Consider the following 18,194-nt stretch of genomic DNA (forward strand, 5'->3'; position numbering starts at 1 on the left):
TACCTGACCTGTCAGTTTCCAACGTATGCCTAATACAGTGCTAGTAAGTTTTGGGATAGACCAATGTAAAGGATAGAGGTTTGGCCTCAGGGAAATTAGTCTGCTACTAATAACAAGTACTTATGTAGGGCTTTTTAAGTGGTGATCACTTTTTATATAATCACTTTTAAAATTTCATTACAAAATATATTTTATATTAGCCATATTGATATATTTAATATATTTTAATAATATTTTAATGTTTATTTTTAATATATATTTTTGTTGAGGTATAGCTGATGCTATGATATTATATAAAGTTTCAGATGTTCAACATAGTGATTTACAGTTTTTAAAGGTTATGTTTTATTTATGGTTATTATAAAATATTGGCTATATTTTCTGTGATGTATAATATATTCTTATAGTTTACTTACTGTATATATAGTAGTTTAGACCTCTTAATTCCCCTATGCCTCTTGCCCCTCCCCATAAAATTACTTTTATAAGCACTTGCTATAAGCTGTTATTAACTCATAATCCTTATGTAATCTTATGAAGTAGGAATTGCTTTTGTTACAGATGAGGAAACTGAAGCACAGAAAGAGATCAAGTAGCAAGCCTGGATTTACAGAGCTACTAAGTGGCAGCATTGGGATTTGAACCTAGGCAGTCTGGCTCCAAAACCAGTGTTTCTAATCATACTATTCTGTATTGCACAAACAAAAAGAACTTGAAGCAAATTTATGTCTTCAGAATGTCTTTTTTGCTCATTATATAGTACTAGAACTATAGCAGACTCTCTCCATTTACTTCTTTGTTCATTATTTTAAAAGAACTTTGAGTGGTTCCATGTATATATTAAGAGGTAGACTTTGTGAGACAGAATCAGAAAGGTGCCTGGCCGAAAGAACTCCTAGTCTAAGAGGGAAGACTTTTCTGTTTAGAAATGCAGAGTGGAAGTATATACTCTATAGAAGTTCACAAGTGGAGAAAAGTATTTGAGTGAAGAAGGCTCACTAGTAAGTGTGGAGGATATTTAAGGATGTTTTAGATACGTAAAACTGGAACTGTGGAGGGAATGGCAATTAATGATCACTTGGGGGAATGAATAGGATTGTATAAAGAGGTGGATATTTTGTAGTGCAGAGGTGAGTATAAGACTCAGGAATGTACCACTCCACTCTGTAGGGAAGGATTTCTAGTCGTAGCTTTGGATTCTTGTGAGATTAGAGCAAAGGGAAAAAGTATATATACATACATCAGTTTAGAAGGCTGCCTTTGGGTTATGCTTATTCTGTAGTACTTTACTTTTAGTCTCTTAACCAAATTTACTAATTGGGCTTGTTGGGGACAGATCTTGTATTAGAAACTGAGCTGAGTTTTCATGACCACCCAGGGCCTCCCAGTGCTCCTGCAGAAGACCGGTCAGGAACTCCCGACAGCATTGCTTCCTCCTCCTCCGCAGCTCACCCACCAGGAGTTCAGCCACAGCAGCCACCATATACAGGAGCTCAGACTCAAGCAGGTCAGAGTGAAGGTAAAATAGAGCTTAAAGCACATGTGCAGAAAGGTACATGTGCAGAAATGTTTATTATGACATTTTTGGTAATGGTGAAAAGCTTACATGTTCATGCTGTGAACACAATTGTCAATATTTTTGACCTACTGATGTAGTATGCTTTCAGGTTAAACTGAATAGAACAATGTCAGGTATGCTTCTGAATATTGAAAAGAAAAAACCTAAAAAAGTATAAGACATAATTTTTAGGTCCTATTTTATTTCCTTCTCCCCTCCTCTCTTGCAACTGTGTATTATTTTTGTAATTTAAAAAGATTTTAAAAACAAAGGTAAAGCATAACTATAGCTTTTTTTGAAAGATAAATAGCCCTTTATATTTTTATGCGGTTAACAATAAGTCTTTTATAGAAAAAGCAGTGTATTTTAAATCAGACTTTTTCCTCTCTAAATGTCATGTCCTCAGATGAGCAGTTTAATCTCTCCGGCTTTTGATATTCTCTTACAGAAAAGTGAACCGAATCAGTGGTTTTCAGAGAATGTCTTTAGTCCTAAATGAAACAGAATGTGGAAAAAAAAAAAAAAGCTTAGTCGTTAAATAAGTAGGGGTAATTGCTGCTGTTGAAGGAAATCGCAAGCACAGAATAGCAGACACTGAGGTGCCTCATTGAGACCTTTGGAGCGCTGAAGAACATGCCCTCAGGCTTACTGATTTTGGAGTTCCTTCTAGATGGTCAGATAGTCTTTCTTTGAATTGCCTGTGCATGTTAGGCCTTTTAAAGCCCCATATTTTACTTTAAAAGTCACCAGGTGGTGTTCTTATCTGTATAAAGGGGTCAGGTAGTGTGATAGTGTGTATTTTCGGCACCAGAAGCAAGTGACTGAGTTTAATAAATCTCCCAAAACGGCCTTAAATGAAGGGGCACTTTTGTAATAGATTCTTAATTATTTTGGGTACTTTTAGATTTGTCCTGTTGGATGAATTGGATGAACGGTAGTGATAGGAACCAGCAGGTGGCATTTTGCTGAGAAATGAGTAGTTTGGGAAGAATTTTCTTATTGTTGAAGCCTCTTCTCAACCAACTTTAGTCCTAGTCTTTCTTTTGTACCAAGGTGCAGCTGTCAGAACTGGACCCAGTTAGAATTGAAGCGAATGTGTCTGAAACAGGGAAAAGCTTTGGATATGATGGGAGTTTAATGGCTATATCAGGTGAACTAACATCTTTAAAAAAGACAAAAGCAACCCCATTTTAAGCCATGTATACTGCTGTGGGATGGGAGTTGGAAGGGTAATTGTACCAAATAATGTTTGCTGTTCACTTATAAAGGAAAGGGATTTAAGGATCTGTTAATAATATCTCAAATTATTCTTTCAAGGGTTTATCTTAATTGAAAGTTTATTTTCAAATAGGTAAATTTTTAAAATATAAAAGGATATACAGTGGAAATTGGAAAATGCTGTCTCCCACTTCTGACACCCAGCAACCAAGTTCCCTTTTCCAGAGTCATCAGATTGACACCATATCATGGCATTAATTGTATGCCTTCTTAAAGCTGTTACTTTTTAGGGTACATTAAAACTTAGAATAGAAAAAAATTGTATAGTTACTACTGTGACATCAGTCAATAGATTAGCATTTTAGAAGTGAATCTCTAGATCATTGGTGTCCAAAAGAAATACTGTGGAAGCTATATATGATTTTAAATTTTCTGTTAGCCACATTTAAAAATATTTTTTAATGGTAAAATTTTTGTTATATATTTTATTTAATATAGTATATCCAGTGTATCAGCATGTAATCATTATTAAAAACATTCTGGTTTTCATACTACATATTGGAAATCTGGAATGTGACTGATTTGAAACAAACACTTCATAACACGTATAGCATATCATGGTTAAGACTGGCTACTTTAATGAATACCTTTTGACATATGCCAAATATATAATGAGTTCCTGGAATCACCATTTAGTTAGATCAGCTGCTGGTTATGCTTTGAGCAGAATAACCAACAGAAGTACAAATTATTACTCATAATTAACATAGAAATCTCTTAGAATATGAAATAATCAAAAATAAATCTGAGTTATTTAAATTCCATAAGAGAGATCTTGGATTTGTAAATTTCTTTCCTAAGGATTTAAGTCTTAATATGTTGTTCATTTAAAAGGATCAACAAAATGTTAAGCATCATGAAATGAAACAAAATGGACAGTATTATCCTTTTTCAATGAAGCAAGTGCTTCTGTTACTGGAAAACTATGTGACTTGAGTAGTTGCCAAAAACACAATAAAGTGGTGAGGATACAGAGAAGAGCACTTAAAAGTCAATGAAGACTAGAAAGTATTGCTGTTTGACAAGCAGAAAGATGACAAAGATGTAATTGAGATCTGTAAAATCATGTGCCAATACAATGGATAAGTAGCTTTTATGTAAATTATAAAATTTGTATGTTTTGAAACATACAAAAGTAAAGATAACTCTTCATGTTTCTGTCATGCAGCTTAATATTTTAACATTCCATCTTTCTTGTCCCGCATCCCCCCCAGCTTTTCACTCAGCCATTTCAGTATGCATGTCTAAATGATATTCTTTTCTTTTTAATGTCACCGCCATGTCGTTATTCACCTAACCATATTATGGTTCTTTTACAAAATAGTTTATTGAAGTATGGTTGATTTACAATGTTGTGTTTCTGCTGTACAGCAAAGGCACTCAGTCATACATGTATATATTCTTTTTCATTATGGTTTAAGTGATTAAGTGATTCTTAATGTCACCACATACCATATTTGAATTTCCGTAGTTGTCTCATAGTTATTTGTTACGTTTGGGGGCTTTTTCAAATTAGGGGTCTCCCAAGGTTCACATTTTTCATTTAATAATGTGTCTTAAGTCTTTTATTTTTTTAATAGCTGTCAACCCTACATGTTTCTAAAGTCAAAACTATGTATGTGAACGTGCTGTAACAGTTTATGCTAAAACATAAAAATGGCAAAAAATTATCACAGTTTCAGAATCAAGGATCTGGGAGAAGCTTAGCTTGAAGGTTTTGGTTAAGGGTTTCTTGTGAGGTTACAGTCATCTGAAGCTTAATTTGAACTGAAGAATTCATATCTTAAGATGACCCCTTCATACGGTTGTTGGCAAGAGACTTCATTTTCCCACCAAACAGATCTCATGGGCTGCCTGGGTGACTTCATGACATGGGAACTTCCATCAGAGCCAGTGGTCAAGACAGAGTGAAATGAGATATTTGTCTTTCTCAACTTGTCCTCAGAAATGTCAGCGTCATTTCTTATATTCTAATGGTATATGTTGTTCTGTCACCCAGTCGTTTGTGACTCTGTGACCCCATGGACTTCAGCATGCCAGGTACTAATGGTATATATAGGTCAGCCCGATTCAGTGTGAGGGGACTACACATGAGAATGAATACACACGTATTTATTGCTTGTTGCTTGCCAATTTTTTGTATTGTGGAGTTAATCTTTCTAATTTCTCAAAATATGAGGATACCAACCCATTATCTTATACTATGCCTGTGCAGGAGTCATTGAGGGTCATTACAGAGGCTGACTACCAATCTGTGTCACAAATACAGTCCCAGAAGCCTCACCGTTACTCTTTGCTTCATCCTATTCTCTTTCTCCTAGGTAGTATGTTTTATTGGTTTTACTTTTTTCTACCATCGATTCTGAAAATACAATGCACAAAACATAGCTTATATATATATTTTTTTTTCCTCAAATCATAAACTTACTGTGAACTATGTTGGCACCTTGCTTTTTCACTTAATATATCCTGTAGCTCTCTCCTTCCATTAGGTCAAATTGTTCCTCCTCATTTACAACTGAACACAGACTTATTAATTTTCAGAATACTGTGACAGAGAATGAGAGTCCCGTTTTGGACTTGTAGGAAGTGTGTTTAAAATAAGTAAGAGAAATACTTCGTTGAGATAGTGTTTAATTCCAGGGGTGGCATTTTCACAAGGAGTTTGAAGCAAATTAAGAAAAAAATGGAGCACTTGCTTCAAGAAGAGTTGTAGTACTTGTTATTTTTTGTTGAGGAAAATGATTTGACTTAAAATTTTGAGTTGGGAGTTTCTGGGCTCCTTGGCAGCAATCTACTACTTGGAGCTTTAATCTCATACTTTTTGATGATACCTAAGTTAGTATTTGTATTAAATGAGATAACATATATAAAACTCCTTAAGTAGCAATCTAGAGTTATGCCTGGGTTTTGGTGATGGTTCTTACTAGCTATGATGCATAGACCCCAGGTAAGTTGCTTATTCTTTTTAATACCTGAAATAGGGACTGCTAATGAGGTTGACTTTTTTCCCTTCTTACATGCATTGCATGTTCTTTGCTCATTTTTGTATTATAGAGTTAATCCTTCTAGTTTCTAAGAATTAGAACCCATTTTGTCAAATGCTACATGTATTTCCCCCCTGTATCATATTTCTGTATCAGATCCTTGTCACTTCTGTTCCAAAATATAGTTTTGAGATACAATCTAGGATTAAGACAGTATCTTCTAAAAGGTGGTTAACTTCTGTGTTTTTTATGTTGTCTATAAATCTTGAAGTGTTAAGAAAGTGTTTAACAAACTTCTTGTTGGTTTTTGTATTTGGGAAGAGGATTAATAACTTTAAGCAAAATTTTTCTTTTTTTGAAAAATTTTTAATTGGAGGATAATTGCTTTACAATGCTGTGTTAGTTTCTGTTGTACGACTGGGTAAATCAGCTATAAGCATATGAATACCCCATCCCTTTTAAGCCTCCCCGCCACCTCCCCCCACTCATCCCAGCCCTCTAGGTCATCACAGAGCACTGAGCTGAGCTCCCTGTGTTACAAGCAGCTTCCCACTAGCTGCTTTGCACATGGCAGTGTATATATGCCAGTGCTCCTCTTTCAGTTTTATTCCCATCATGAAAGCATACCACTACTTGCTAGGACATAAGCTAGCTGTCATTAGGGGCATAACGTATTTAGTGCTGCAGTACAGAAGACTGGACACCCAGGCCAGTAAAGTGGGTTTCATCTTGAGATTTCAGCCTGTGAGAACTAGCTATTTCCTACACCTAAGTTTGAATGGCACTAGATAATGCATTGACTTTTAGTCACTGTCTTTTTCTGCTGAAAGTATACTGTTTACCTGTAGTCTTTTGATTAACAGCAGGTAATTGAATATTTTTAAAGTATCAGCAACATAAAGTTGTTTTAAAGATTTAAATACTAGCTAGGTTTTTAAAAAATTTAAGTGCTAGTTAGATATTTCAGCAAGTTTTATTGCTGCTCTAGGCATTAGATCTAGCTAAATCCACCATTGGAACAACTGTAAAGTGGTAGAGAGGTTTAAGATGTGAACCAGTAAGTCCTTACATGTTTGGAAATCACAGCAGCTATTCATGGTATTTGTCCCTTTTTCCACGTTTTTCTTTATTGATTTTTACTGAACATTAGTAGTACATATCTTTTGGCAGTTGAGTTTGAAAACCTTTGCTTTTTGGAGTTTCTGAAGTAACCGCTCGTTATTTGATGTCAGTTAGAGTTCTCCACAGTTAATCTGTAGCAGAGTTGCCACACTTGTTAAATTGTTCTTTGTTCTCTTCTTCATGGATATTTAAAGAGGAACAAACACAATCTGTGTGTTAGTTCTCTGAGTGTTTATGTGTGTGAATGGGGAGAGAATTAAAGGTGCCTTAAAGATGTTTCTCTTCTGCCGAGTTAAACCTGCCTCTGCCCTGTCTCATCTGCAGGTCAGATGTACCAGCAGTACTCGCAGCAGCCCGGCTATGGCACTCAGCAGCCACAGGCGCCCCCTCAGGCGCCGCAGCAGTACGGTATTCAGTATTCAGGTGAGCAGGTGCCCAGAGAGAGCTGTGTCTATATTCATGAAACCTTAAAATTCCTTCCTCCTGGGTCCTTGATTTGTTATAGTAAGTATTAAGTATTTATTTTTTGGGGGGGGAATAACATTTGTATCACTTATTTATAAATATTTTACATAGAAATTTTACTGTAAATCACCATTTCATTTCCATGGGCAGGTAAAATACAGTCATAGTAGATGATTCAGTAATAACCTGTAGTATAAAAAAGTTTTTAATACAAAGTTATCTCCTCCTCATGTGAGCAACTTACCTGCGTGGTGATGTAGAGCAAAATGCACAATTTTTTTTCCTCTTTGTTATGTAACACATTATCCCAGTGTACTCTGGTACCTGGATAAAATACTTTTTAACAGTTCCCTCATATGTAAAAAGAGGTGATTTTATTAAATAAGAACCAAATTAAGCTACGTAGGTTTTTAAATCTCCCAGAAGTATGTAGGAATACTAAAAACAGTCCATAAAAGTAGAGTTGTGTGAAATGTAATTCAGACAACTAAGAACATAAAAATCTCTCCAGTATAGCTTTGAATATTATAATTCAAATAATTATAATTTGGGTAATTTTTACCTTTGTTATATGAGAATTTATGTTCAACTCTTATAGTCAAATATTTTAGTATCAGAATTTCAACTGTAATTTTAAAAAATTACAAAAATGAGCTGTGAACACACAATAAATACATGGGGGGAAGTTAGCTTCATTATCAGTCCCTGTTTCAGGTACAGAAAGATTAAGCAACTTACCTTGGGTCAGTACATCGCAGCTAGTAGGAACCATCATTGGAAGCCAGGCATAACTCTAGAGCATTAGTTTAAAAGGAGTTTTTGTACACGTTCTCATTTAATGTAAATATTAACTTAGGTATCATTGAAAAGTCTGAGATTGAAGCTCCACATAGTAGACTGTTACCAATGAGCCAAAGGAACTCCCACTCAAAAAAGTCTAAAATCATGTTCCTCAATAGAAAATAACAGGGAACAACTATTCTTAAAGCAAGTACATTGCTCTGTTATTTTTTATTTTTCTAATCTACTTGAAACTCATTGTGAAAACGCCACCCCTTTAGTTAAAAGTTTCAGAGACCATGTGGTCCCCAAAGCCTAGAATGTTTATTATCTGGTCCTTTACAGAAAAACATTTGCTGACTCCCTGAATTAGACCATAAAATTCTAACATTGTAGTTTGACATATTTTAATACAGAGCAATTTTTATTTGGATTGGATTTGCTGTAGAGTGACTTAACCTGTAGCTGCTAGTTTTTATGTAAACTAGGTGGAATGAATTTAAACTTGGACTATAATATTGGGGGAAGGTTATTTTCAGGATACAGTCTTTTAGAGAAAATCTGTTACAAATTATATATTGGCAATTTGTGGAAATAAGTTTTTTTCACTCTGTTGTCTAATCCAGGCAATTTCCATCTTCACCATGCTTCAGAATCACCTACAGAGGTGTTTCTTGAAACTTAAAGGTGCCTGAGCTCTACTCGCAGAGATCTTGTTTTATTTGGTCGAGGGTAGGGTTTAGGCATTGATATCTTAAACGCTTTGCAGGTCTTGTAAAGTGTAGTGAGAACTGGGAACCACTGATCTTGTCTTACCCACTCATTTTATAAATGAGGCAACTAGGGTCCAAAGAGTTGTGATGCATCGAAGGACAAGCAGCCAATTCAGTGGGGAGGCTAGACCAGAACCCGTTACACTTGAGTTTGTAGTTAATGACTTCCCTATATCATTCTGCACTCTCTCAGCCGCAACCAGAGCTTGGCAGACTTTTCTGTCATAAAAAACGAAATAGTAAATATTTTAGGCTTTATGGATCACGTGACTTTTTGTCCTTTAATTTTACTTTATTCAGACAGCCACACAATTTCCATTTCTTGCCATTTATGGTGATTTTCACCAAAGTAATTGTTTTTCAACGGAGGGGATGGTGGTGGAAGGAAGGGTTTATATATACAGAGGTATTTTATATTATGGTCAAAGACAGTAGATTGCTAATGAAACAGCAACTTAGGCTCTTAGGCAGTATCCTCTCTCTTGAAAAATAAAGATTTAGTTGTCCTGAGTCTGTTGAAAAGCCAGTTTAGATATCAATTGGCAGGATGAAAACAGCTTTTTTTTTTTTCTCACAATCTTAAATTGAATAGACATTTTCAGTATAAAATCTTGTTTCTCCAAAATCTTAACAGTAAAAAAATTTTTGTTTTTATGTAGAGAATAGGAGAAATTGTATGACATCAAGGTTTTTTCATGAATTTAGTTTGATTTAGGTACTGCCATAAGTAAAATGCATTAGGTATTTACTTGTTAAAAATTAAGCCTGCTCTTAATGATTTTAGTTAGGATCTTCACTGAGTAAAGTTTAGTTCTTTTCAAAGTATTATCTTTGTATTTCTGATCCTGCTAGTCCTATTAACTTGAAATTGGGAGATATGGAAATAAGTCACCTAAATACTCTGCTTGGAGACTTAGTGGTTGTGGTAACATTGGACCATCTTTGGCACTCTGCTGGTTTGGCAGTTTTCCTCTGTGACCTTTTCCAGTTTTATTCATGGACTATGTCAAAAGCTTTCTTTCATGAGTAAATTTTGAACCCAGGTCCAAGGTGAGTTCAGAATATACTCAGTTCATTCAATCCTTTTTATTTTATTTTTTTTGATGCAGGGTTGTACACATTTTAATAATTTTCTTATGTATCTGGTATTTAATGCTGACAGGATTCCAGTCAATGGAGAGGTTTCATTGCAAGTAGCTGCAGGTGTGTTTCATGGTAGAGATAAAAGTTTTTAGTGAAGCAGACCTTTTCTTTTAAAAAAGCTTTACATCCTAGTAACTAATGAATATAAATGTTCATTTTTGTGGGGCAGTATGATATGCTTTCTGTTGTTACTGCTATTGTAAAGGCAAACCATGATACAAAATCTAAAAGATTTTAAGGATTGTGAAAATGGGCACTTTATGTTTATTCTTAAATGTTTTAATTTTTATAGGATGAATAAGCCTAAAAAGCATCTCACTAACATAGTAAGTTGTATTTGTTGCAGCATTGTTTCATTTAAAAACATTTATTCTCTACAATGTGTGTCTATTTGGTACTGTTATTAAACAGGCCCCTCAGAACCAGGTTAATGACTAGCTTTTGCATTAATTCCCACAGTTATCATTTGAGCATATACTCTATACTGGGGACTGAAAGTTATGCTAGAACAGGCATTTACTCTCAGGGATTATACAATCTAGGAGGAGTTGAAGTAGGAAAAAAAATATATAGTGATTTTCATTTTAGAGGGTTTACAAAATTGTCTAGAAAATGCTTCTTTGTTACTATATGGTCTTGAAATATAAAATCCACTACTCGCTACCTAAATACTTAGGATTAAGTTTGTTAAATTTCTCTCTGTTTTTTTTTTTTTTTTTTTGTCTATAACAGTAAGACTAATTCTCTGGAAAATGTTTACCAAAAGAAAAAATAAGAGGTGTATGTTTTGCGTTTTCAGCAGGCTATAGTCAGCAGACTGGACCCCAGCAACCTCAGCAGTTCCCAGGATATGGCCAGCAACCAACTTCCCAGGCACCGGCACCTGCCTTTTCTGGTCAACCTCAGCAACTGCCTGCTCAACCTCCACAGCAGTATCAGGCGAGCAGTTACCCTCCACAAACTTACACTACCCAAACTTCTCAGCCCACTAATTACACTGTGGCCCCTGCCTCACAACCGGGAATGGCTCCAAGCCAACCCGGGGCCTACCAGCCAAGACCAGGTTTCACCCCACCTCCTGGAAGTACCATGACCCCTCTTTCAAGTGGGTCTAACCCATATGCACGTAGCCGTCCTCCCTTTGGTCAGGGCTATACCCAGCCTGGACCAGGTTATCGATAAAGAGGCTCAGTTACACTGATGAACGTAGCTGCTAGCTGTTTGCCTCCCAAAAGACTCCAATACTACTATTTTAATTTGTATTGAAGTTCAGGAATTTAAAAAGCAGAGCATTTTTTTATGATACCATTATTGCTGTTAATTGAAAGTATAATTTGCTGGAAGAAAAAAGACCAAAATGGAAGTTTTTTTCCTCCCCTGCTTAAAAGTATAGCAGCTTCGTACTTATTTTGGAACACTACTCTTACATGTGTGCAAAGTGATTGATTTTCTAGCTTGCCTTGTCCAGAGGATATTAAAATGCTAGGTTGAAGTTCAGCCCTCTTACTTGGCTTTTTATTATTAACACGATGTACTAAAGTAGATCCCTTTGAGAAGACTAGCTATTATGTATAAAATGTAACATTGATAGGTTAATAAAGATGATTGAATCCATTAGTGGTCTTGTAACTTAATTTAGTCTTTGGTATTCTATAGATGTGTGTATATATATGGGAAAAATCCTTAATGATGTTTTGGTCTTGAAATATAGACATTTTATCTTAGGCCTTTGTATTCAGAGAAGCACAGTGCTGTTTGTCTTCTGTCCTGATTTTGGTTTTAAATGACAAAACTTTAAAATAGATCAAGATTAGCATTATATATAAACACAGTAGATATGATATTAAAAGATGCAAGGGAGCTTGGTAGATTCTAACAACCTGCGAGTTTCCTTATAGAAATCAACCATTCAGAAATGAAGAACTCAGTCTTAAAAAAAACTACATCTCTTTATTGCAGAGTTTATACTGTTTGAAAAATATAAAATGAAGTATTGATAAAACTGAAGCATGCTGAAAGGTAAGCACAGAAAGGTCCTTTCAGAATGAGGGCACCAATGCAGCATTCCTGTCTTCCTCCCCAATGGAGGAGAATAATACTGTTTTAAATAAAAATAAGTCAGATTTTCATTACAGGTTGTTAGAATTAAGAAAACAGCCTTTGATACATTCATTCCCTGTAGATCGTCTGTGTAAAAATAGAGTAAATATCATAAAATGGTAGGCCTCTCATCATGGATTATCCTTTTATGCTTAGACTTCACTACAGTCTTTGGATATAGCTTGATTAGGATTAAAAACAGTACGAACACAACTGCTTAAAGGGATAGTTTGACAAAGAACATTCAGACATTGTAGCATGCTTATGGGTGGAGAAAGAACAAAATATGTATTTTTGAAATGATATATCAAATTCTCAATTTCATTTTCAACTGAAATTTACTGATTCAAACAATGTTTGCAATAATTTGTAGATAATTAATGAAATGTATATTAGCATGAATGGCTATTTAAATGCTTCAAAAGTTACTTAGCTATTACTAAAAAGTTGAAGTTTAAATAAACGTGAATATTAGGACCTTTTCTCCCCAGATAGAATATGCTGATGATAATTTGATCTAATAAGTTAAGCCAAGTAGAGATTTATGGAATTAACAGTAAGAAGAATACACAATAAATGTAAATATTTTTTAAAGTATATTAGTTTTTTGATGTTAATTTTGTTATAAAAGTATCTCAGAACATCATTACAACAGTGTGATAAATAATATACAAATGATCTCTTAAAATAGCATGAACAGGGAGCCAGCTTCCCCAAAAATGTTATTCTGTTAATATCAATATCTTGCTTTCTTAAAATGACTTTGTAAAACCTGATAAATATTCTTAGCAATCTTTCTAATAAACATCTAATATTGCTATTAGATTTTAAACTTTTATACATAGTAAACAAAAGAGCTTTAAATGCATGTGACAAATATCATACTGTTTCCAATTATTTTTTGAAACGATGAAACAGAAGGCACTTTCGAATGTGACTGCAGCATCTACCATTTTCCAGGAATTGTAGTCCCACATTCATACCACTGGACATAATTGATTTGAGTGTGACCACCGATTTCTCCAAATTGGACTGGTTCCTGACGAACTGCTCTGAAATAGCCTAAGAGGGAAATAATTAAAGTTAATAGCTGCTGTGTTATATTTTTGTCCTCATAGATTGAAGGGTGCGTTTGAATGCTTGAAGGTTACTCTAGGTGAAGCAGAGTGTTTTAGACTGGATAGCAACAGAGGCCCCAGTGTCTTTCCTGAGGTGGTAATGGTGGGCTAAACATAGGGACACTTAGGATGGGTTGGTACTATTGATACTTGAGAGTGAAAGCTGAAATGAAAAGGGACAGAAGTTGGAAGGGTTTTATATTTGAGTGCCATTGACCAAGTTCAGTATACACTGTTCTCCTTGAAGGTGTACTTTCTGCACATTATAACCTAGAGGTAGTCTGAAGAAGTGGCCTGGGGTGTGTTGTGCTAAAATGTTAGGAAACAAAAGGCGGGTAGTTCTAAGATTGTTAAATGTCTAAGAACTAAACTTCGGTGAAATCATCCTTCAAGGACCTTACACTAAATGATTTAAAATTCTGCTGAGAATGTAAAATGTTATGGAAATAGGTAGAACTTGTATTTTCTATCTAGTTCCTGAGTGGCTATAGTTTCAATTTTCTGCTAATGAGTTCACAGATCTTACTCAGTCATCTTTTACTGTGGTTGCTATTTTTAATGCCAGTGACCAAAATATATAGCTAAAAAACAAGTCTCTCTTGGTAGCTCCTGAGTAGTAATGGATATATAATTTACCCTCTCCTACCCTACCTAGACAGGGATTGATTTTCAGTCTTTTCAGTCCTCATGACACAGTTTGGTGCTAAAGTGTCTTTAGAAAGTTGCAGTGGTTAGTCACTTCTTAGTAGAATTCTATTTTCATTGTGTAAATTATTTGTAAGGCAAATAATAATTTTCCTTTTATGATAGTAGGAAAACGAAAGTGTGAGTTGCTCAGTTGTGTCCGACTCCTTGCAACCCTGTGGACTGCAGCCCTCCAGATTCCTCTGTCCATGGGATTATCCAGGCAAGAATACTGGAGTGGGTTGCCATGTCCTTCTCCATGATAGTAGTAAAGCTTTCTTTAATTTTTTTGGGAAGGAATTAAAACCTGATTGTGCTGAGTATGACGAATTATAAAGGTAATACATGAATGATTTAAGTTTGGGAAATGCTTACAAGTTTCTTTCAATAGCTGCTTTTGCAGATTCAGGTTTTCTTAAAGTAGAATGTATGTGTCAGCAACAGAGTCTTGAGGAATGGAGTGAAAGTTGAGAAACTTCTATTAAAGTCTTCATGTTAAGGTCTTATGTAGACAGTCTTTTCTTCCTTGGCAGGTAGAGTAGGAAGACTACAGATTGATTTTTAAAATGATTGCTTTGTTCAGCCTGAGGGCTTCCCTGGTGGCTTGGACAGGAAAGAATCCACCTGCCAATGCAGGAGACCTGGGTTTGATCCCTGGGTCCAGATGAGCCCCTGAAGGAGGAAATGACAACCCACTCTAGTATTCTTGCCTGGAGAATCCCATGGACAGAGGAGCTTGGTGGACTGCTGCCCATGGGGTCACAAAGGTCAGACATGACTGAGCAGCTGACACTGTAACTTTTTGCTCAGCCTGAATGTTTTTTGGGTTCATTTGTAAAAGCCTCTTGCTTTTGAGCAAGCTCAGAAAACCTACCTTCTTTGGTGGGTAACTGGTCAGAAGAGAGTTGCTGTCCTGTGCGTCCATCTAAAAATGAGTCCACAAACTGGCAGTGATCTTCCCCGTGGCCTCTCTGATCGCCTATGTTATAAAATTTTCCTGGAAATTAAAAGGATCATGAGGTATTTCTTTGATTTGGGATAACTCTGAAATAAACTTTCAAATAATCCATCTTCCATGTTCTTGTACTTCCCTACCTGTTCATTCTAGTTCAAGTCATAGTGTTCTTTAAGGGAACCATAGACTCTCCCAGCTGCATCCTTACTTTTTACTCTTGCCTTTCCCTATTCTTCCTCTCCTCCTCCTCCCACAGATTAGTCATCTTTTCAACATGCAACTCAGATAATGTTACTTGCCTCCATCAATCTCTCCAGCAGTCTTCTGTTACACTCAGAATAAAACCCAGTCCCTACCCAGTTTCCAAGCTCCACGTGCTTACATGCCTGCCTGATCTTCCTGTACTAAGCCTCAGCCGTGCTGGTAAACTGGAGAGGCGTTTCTGCTACAGGCCTTCCTGTAATCTTTCTCTACCTCTGCTGCTTTATCCCTTGGTCTTTCTTGGTTCTTTCTCAGTTTTCTTCTCAGCATAAGCGTTACCTTTTGAGGAAAGCTTTTAGGAAAGCTTTTCCTAAACATTTTAACTAAAGGAGCTTTCATTCCATTCCACCATTTTCTTTCATCCCTCTTTTTTCCTTCAGTTTCTTAAATACGAAATTCTTATTTACATATTTGTTGTCTGTCTCTCCCCACTAGATTGAAAGCTTCAAAGAGCAGGAAGAAATGGTTGGGAATGCCAAGAAAATGACTTTGTACAAGTCATGTGTTAATATGTAGCTAAGGGATTCACAGACTTATAAAAGGGGGGCAGCAACAGTCCTGCTTTGTCCCCAGCAACGTCAGAACAAAACAGATACTATTCGTTAAATGATGGAACAAATGTCTACCTTCCTATGTTGGGTTTTAAAATTTTTACTGTATGAATATAGAAGAGAAAAGAACCCACTGAGTCTGGAGGCAGGGGGTTATTCCTTCTGGCTGATTGTCTTAACCTTGCTCTTGTCTCTTGACAGACTTAAAATCTTAAATAGGTCATACTCCTTCCATAATTATTGTTAGATACACTCATTTTACTACCAGTAAGCTTTTCATTCTGGGTTGGCTGTAACATAATTGAACTTGGATGTGACTAGTTTCTCTACATTCAACTTTGCCATGATGGCACTGTTTCAAATTGCATTTTCATTATTTACCTCCTTACAGCATTTCTCAGATGCTAAGATTCCAACAACACCTTGCTCAAATAGAAAACCCCTATTTCTGTCATGTCTGGCAGAGTCCATAGAAAAGTCTAAGTTACAGAATGCTACAGAGCATTTCCTGTTCTTACCTGTGAGGGAGTCACTCAGGTAAATCTTGTATCTGAGAGAGTTGCACAGCTGCACCCCTACAAACTTCTTATACCATGTCCTTTTGACATACTGTTTGCCCTTACATTCTGAGTAAGAGTCTGAGTTAAAGGGTCTTTCGGTCCATATGGCATCTCTTCCCGCTGCATAAAGAAAGCACGTGGTTTGAGTTTAGTATCTAACTTTGGGTCCTGAAGAGCTATCTTAAAAGCTTTTTAAAAAGCAGTTTGCAAAGTTCATTGTCAGCCTGCTGATACCTGGTTTTCTCCAGTGCTAAATACTGAAGCGAAAAAATACAGGTGTTTAAACACGTAAGCCCCCCCACTAATTTTCTGTCAATAGTGAGGTGAATCTTGGAGCAGTAATGTGTTGAAGTTGATTAGTTTCTGCAGTGCTCAACAGCATCACATTAGGAACAAAATTAGGTTTCTTTTTCTGAGATAAACCATTTCAGTGTAAACAGTTGCTTTAATGTGACGTTATTAAAAGTGGAGATGAATTTGACAGAAAAAATTCTGTAAAGCAATTATCCTTCAATTAAAAAAGAATGAATAACCCTAACCCTACACAGTGGAATATAACACAGCAGTGAAAATAAATAAAGTCACAAAAGTGGAAGTGAGGGTGCTATATCTTAAACAGAAGATACGAGCCGGTCTGTTATATGAATGAAAAGCAGGTTTCAGAATACTCTTACTTGTTCCCGAGACATCATAGGCTTCCTGTGTTACTGAACATTTTAGGTAATCATTTACAGGTAATTGAAGAAGACTAAATGGACTAAAGTGAAATCATGACTCAAATTCTACCAGGCCCATTTAGCTGAATCACTGTAGAAAAGCATGCAGTTGTGTTCTCATTGAGGTAGGTACTTACCAGAAACGGGCTCACTCACTCTTGGGTCAGCTGAGGAGAAATAGCAAACAGAGTCAGTGTTTATTAGGTAAGTCCCAGTATTCCAATGACGTGGCAAAGAAGATGGGTGCTTAACAGATGTTACAGAGTCTTAGACAACATACACTCCTGCTAAAGTCCAAACTTGAAAACTGTGAGTTTGGGGGATGGTTCTGCACTGGAGAAGCTCAGCTATGTCTTTTATATGTGGTTTAAGTAGTTAGGAGTCTTTTTTGCTGTACTAGATTTTACTTCCGTTTTCAAATCTTCCTCTTTTTAGCTTCATAAAAAATCTATTGACAAAATCACTAGGATGCCATGAACTGCAATTGTGCAGATGTATCTCATTAAGGAACTGGAACTTAGGCCAGATCAGAAAATTTCACAGCTGTTCATCATAAAAAGCTATCACATGAATTCCCTTTCTGGATACAACTGGCTCACTGTCTGACATTCTGATTCTAGGAATAGAGAGGTGCATTCATTCACTGTTGAGCATAGACTGACCTCATACTTCCTCTCTTTTACACTGATAAGCCGAGCATTTTTCTGACATGAAAATAGGAAAAGCCCACATGTTGCCTCTTTAAAAGGTACCTTCATTGGTTTTTCACATAGATGGGTTTTTGAAATCAAGAAATAATTTACCTCGTTTAGCTGGTTTCAGACAAGCTATGCAAACACTGTGACCCTTTATATCCAGCTAGGAATTCTGGCTGATGTATTTACCTGATTCAGTACTGAAGGCCACTGTGTTGCTGGGTGGCCCTTCACCAAGTGGGTTTTTGGGTTTCACCTGGAATTCATAGCTGAAGGAGAAAAAGAGAACAACATTCTTCAGAAGTAGGAAACAACATCTGGTCATACTTAATGTTCCTCCCAATTGTGTTTTGAAATCATCATGATGTTGAATGCACTTATGTTCTAGAAGCAGCTTCAGGAAAAGAAAATTTTCTTTACTGTTCAAACAGCTTGTCTGTTTTCTAAA

The 18,194-nt window shown here is 36.0% G+C and overlaps 2 protein-coding genes across 56 annotated transcripts in view; one reads left to right on the forward strand and one right to left on the reverse strand.

The window, feature by feature from the left end:
- The window catches only part of TFG (trafficking from ER to golgi regulator), a 38,933-nt gene extending 27,210 nt beyond the window's left edge, over positions 1-11,723 (forward strand). For 3 of the 6 annotated variants that reach the window (XM_060416849.1, XM_027979513.3, XM_060416859.1), the window contains exons 6-8: positions 1,379-1,519; positions 7,270-7,368; positions 10,906-11,723. In XM_060416849.1, coding sequence (XP_060272832.1) covers positions 1,379-1,519; positions 7,270-7,368; positions 10,906-11,288 — 623 coding nt within the window. In that variant the 3' untranslated portion in view covers positions 11,289-11,723. The remainder of the gene's footprint in view (positions 1-1,378; positions 1,520-7,269; positions 7,369-10,905) is intronic. The other 3 variants (XM_027979521.3, XM_027979525.3, XM_027979528.3) reach the window with 3 other exon arrangements.
- Positions 11,724-12,036: 313 nt separating this feature from the next.
- ABI3BP (ABI family member 3 binding protein) overlaps positions 12,037-18,194 on the reverse strand; it is a 293,296-nt gene continuing 287,138 nt past the window's right edge. For all 50 annotated transcript variants that reach the window (XM_060416671.1, XM_012188960.4, XM_060416802.1 and 47 more), the window contains 5 exons: positions 17,936-18,015; positions 17,189-17,218; positions 16,294-16,455; positions 14,883-15,005; positions 12,037-13,268 (listed from right to left, as the gene is read on the reverse strand). In XM_060416671.1, the coding sequence (XP_060272654.1) occupies positions 13,153-13,268; positions 14,883-15,005; positions 16,294-16,455; positions 17,189-17,218; positions 17,936-18,015 (511 nt within the window). In that variant the 3' untranslated portion in view covers positions 12,037-13,152. The remainder of the gene's footprint in view (positions 13,269-14,882; positions 15,006-16,293; positions 16,456-17,188; positions 17,219-17,935; positions 18,016-18,194) is intronic.

This window comes from Ovis aries, chromosome 1 (genome assembly GCF_016772045.2).
Source record: "Ovis aries strain OAR_USU_Benz2616 breed Rambouillet chromosome 1, ARS-UI_Ramb_v3.0, whole genome shotgun sequence".
NCBI classification, from domain to species: Eukaryota; Metazoa; Chordata; class Mammalia; order Artiodactyla; family Bovidae; genus Ovis; species Ovis aries.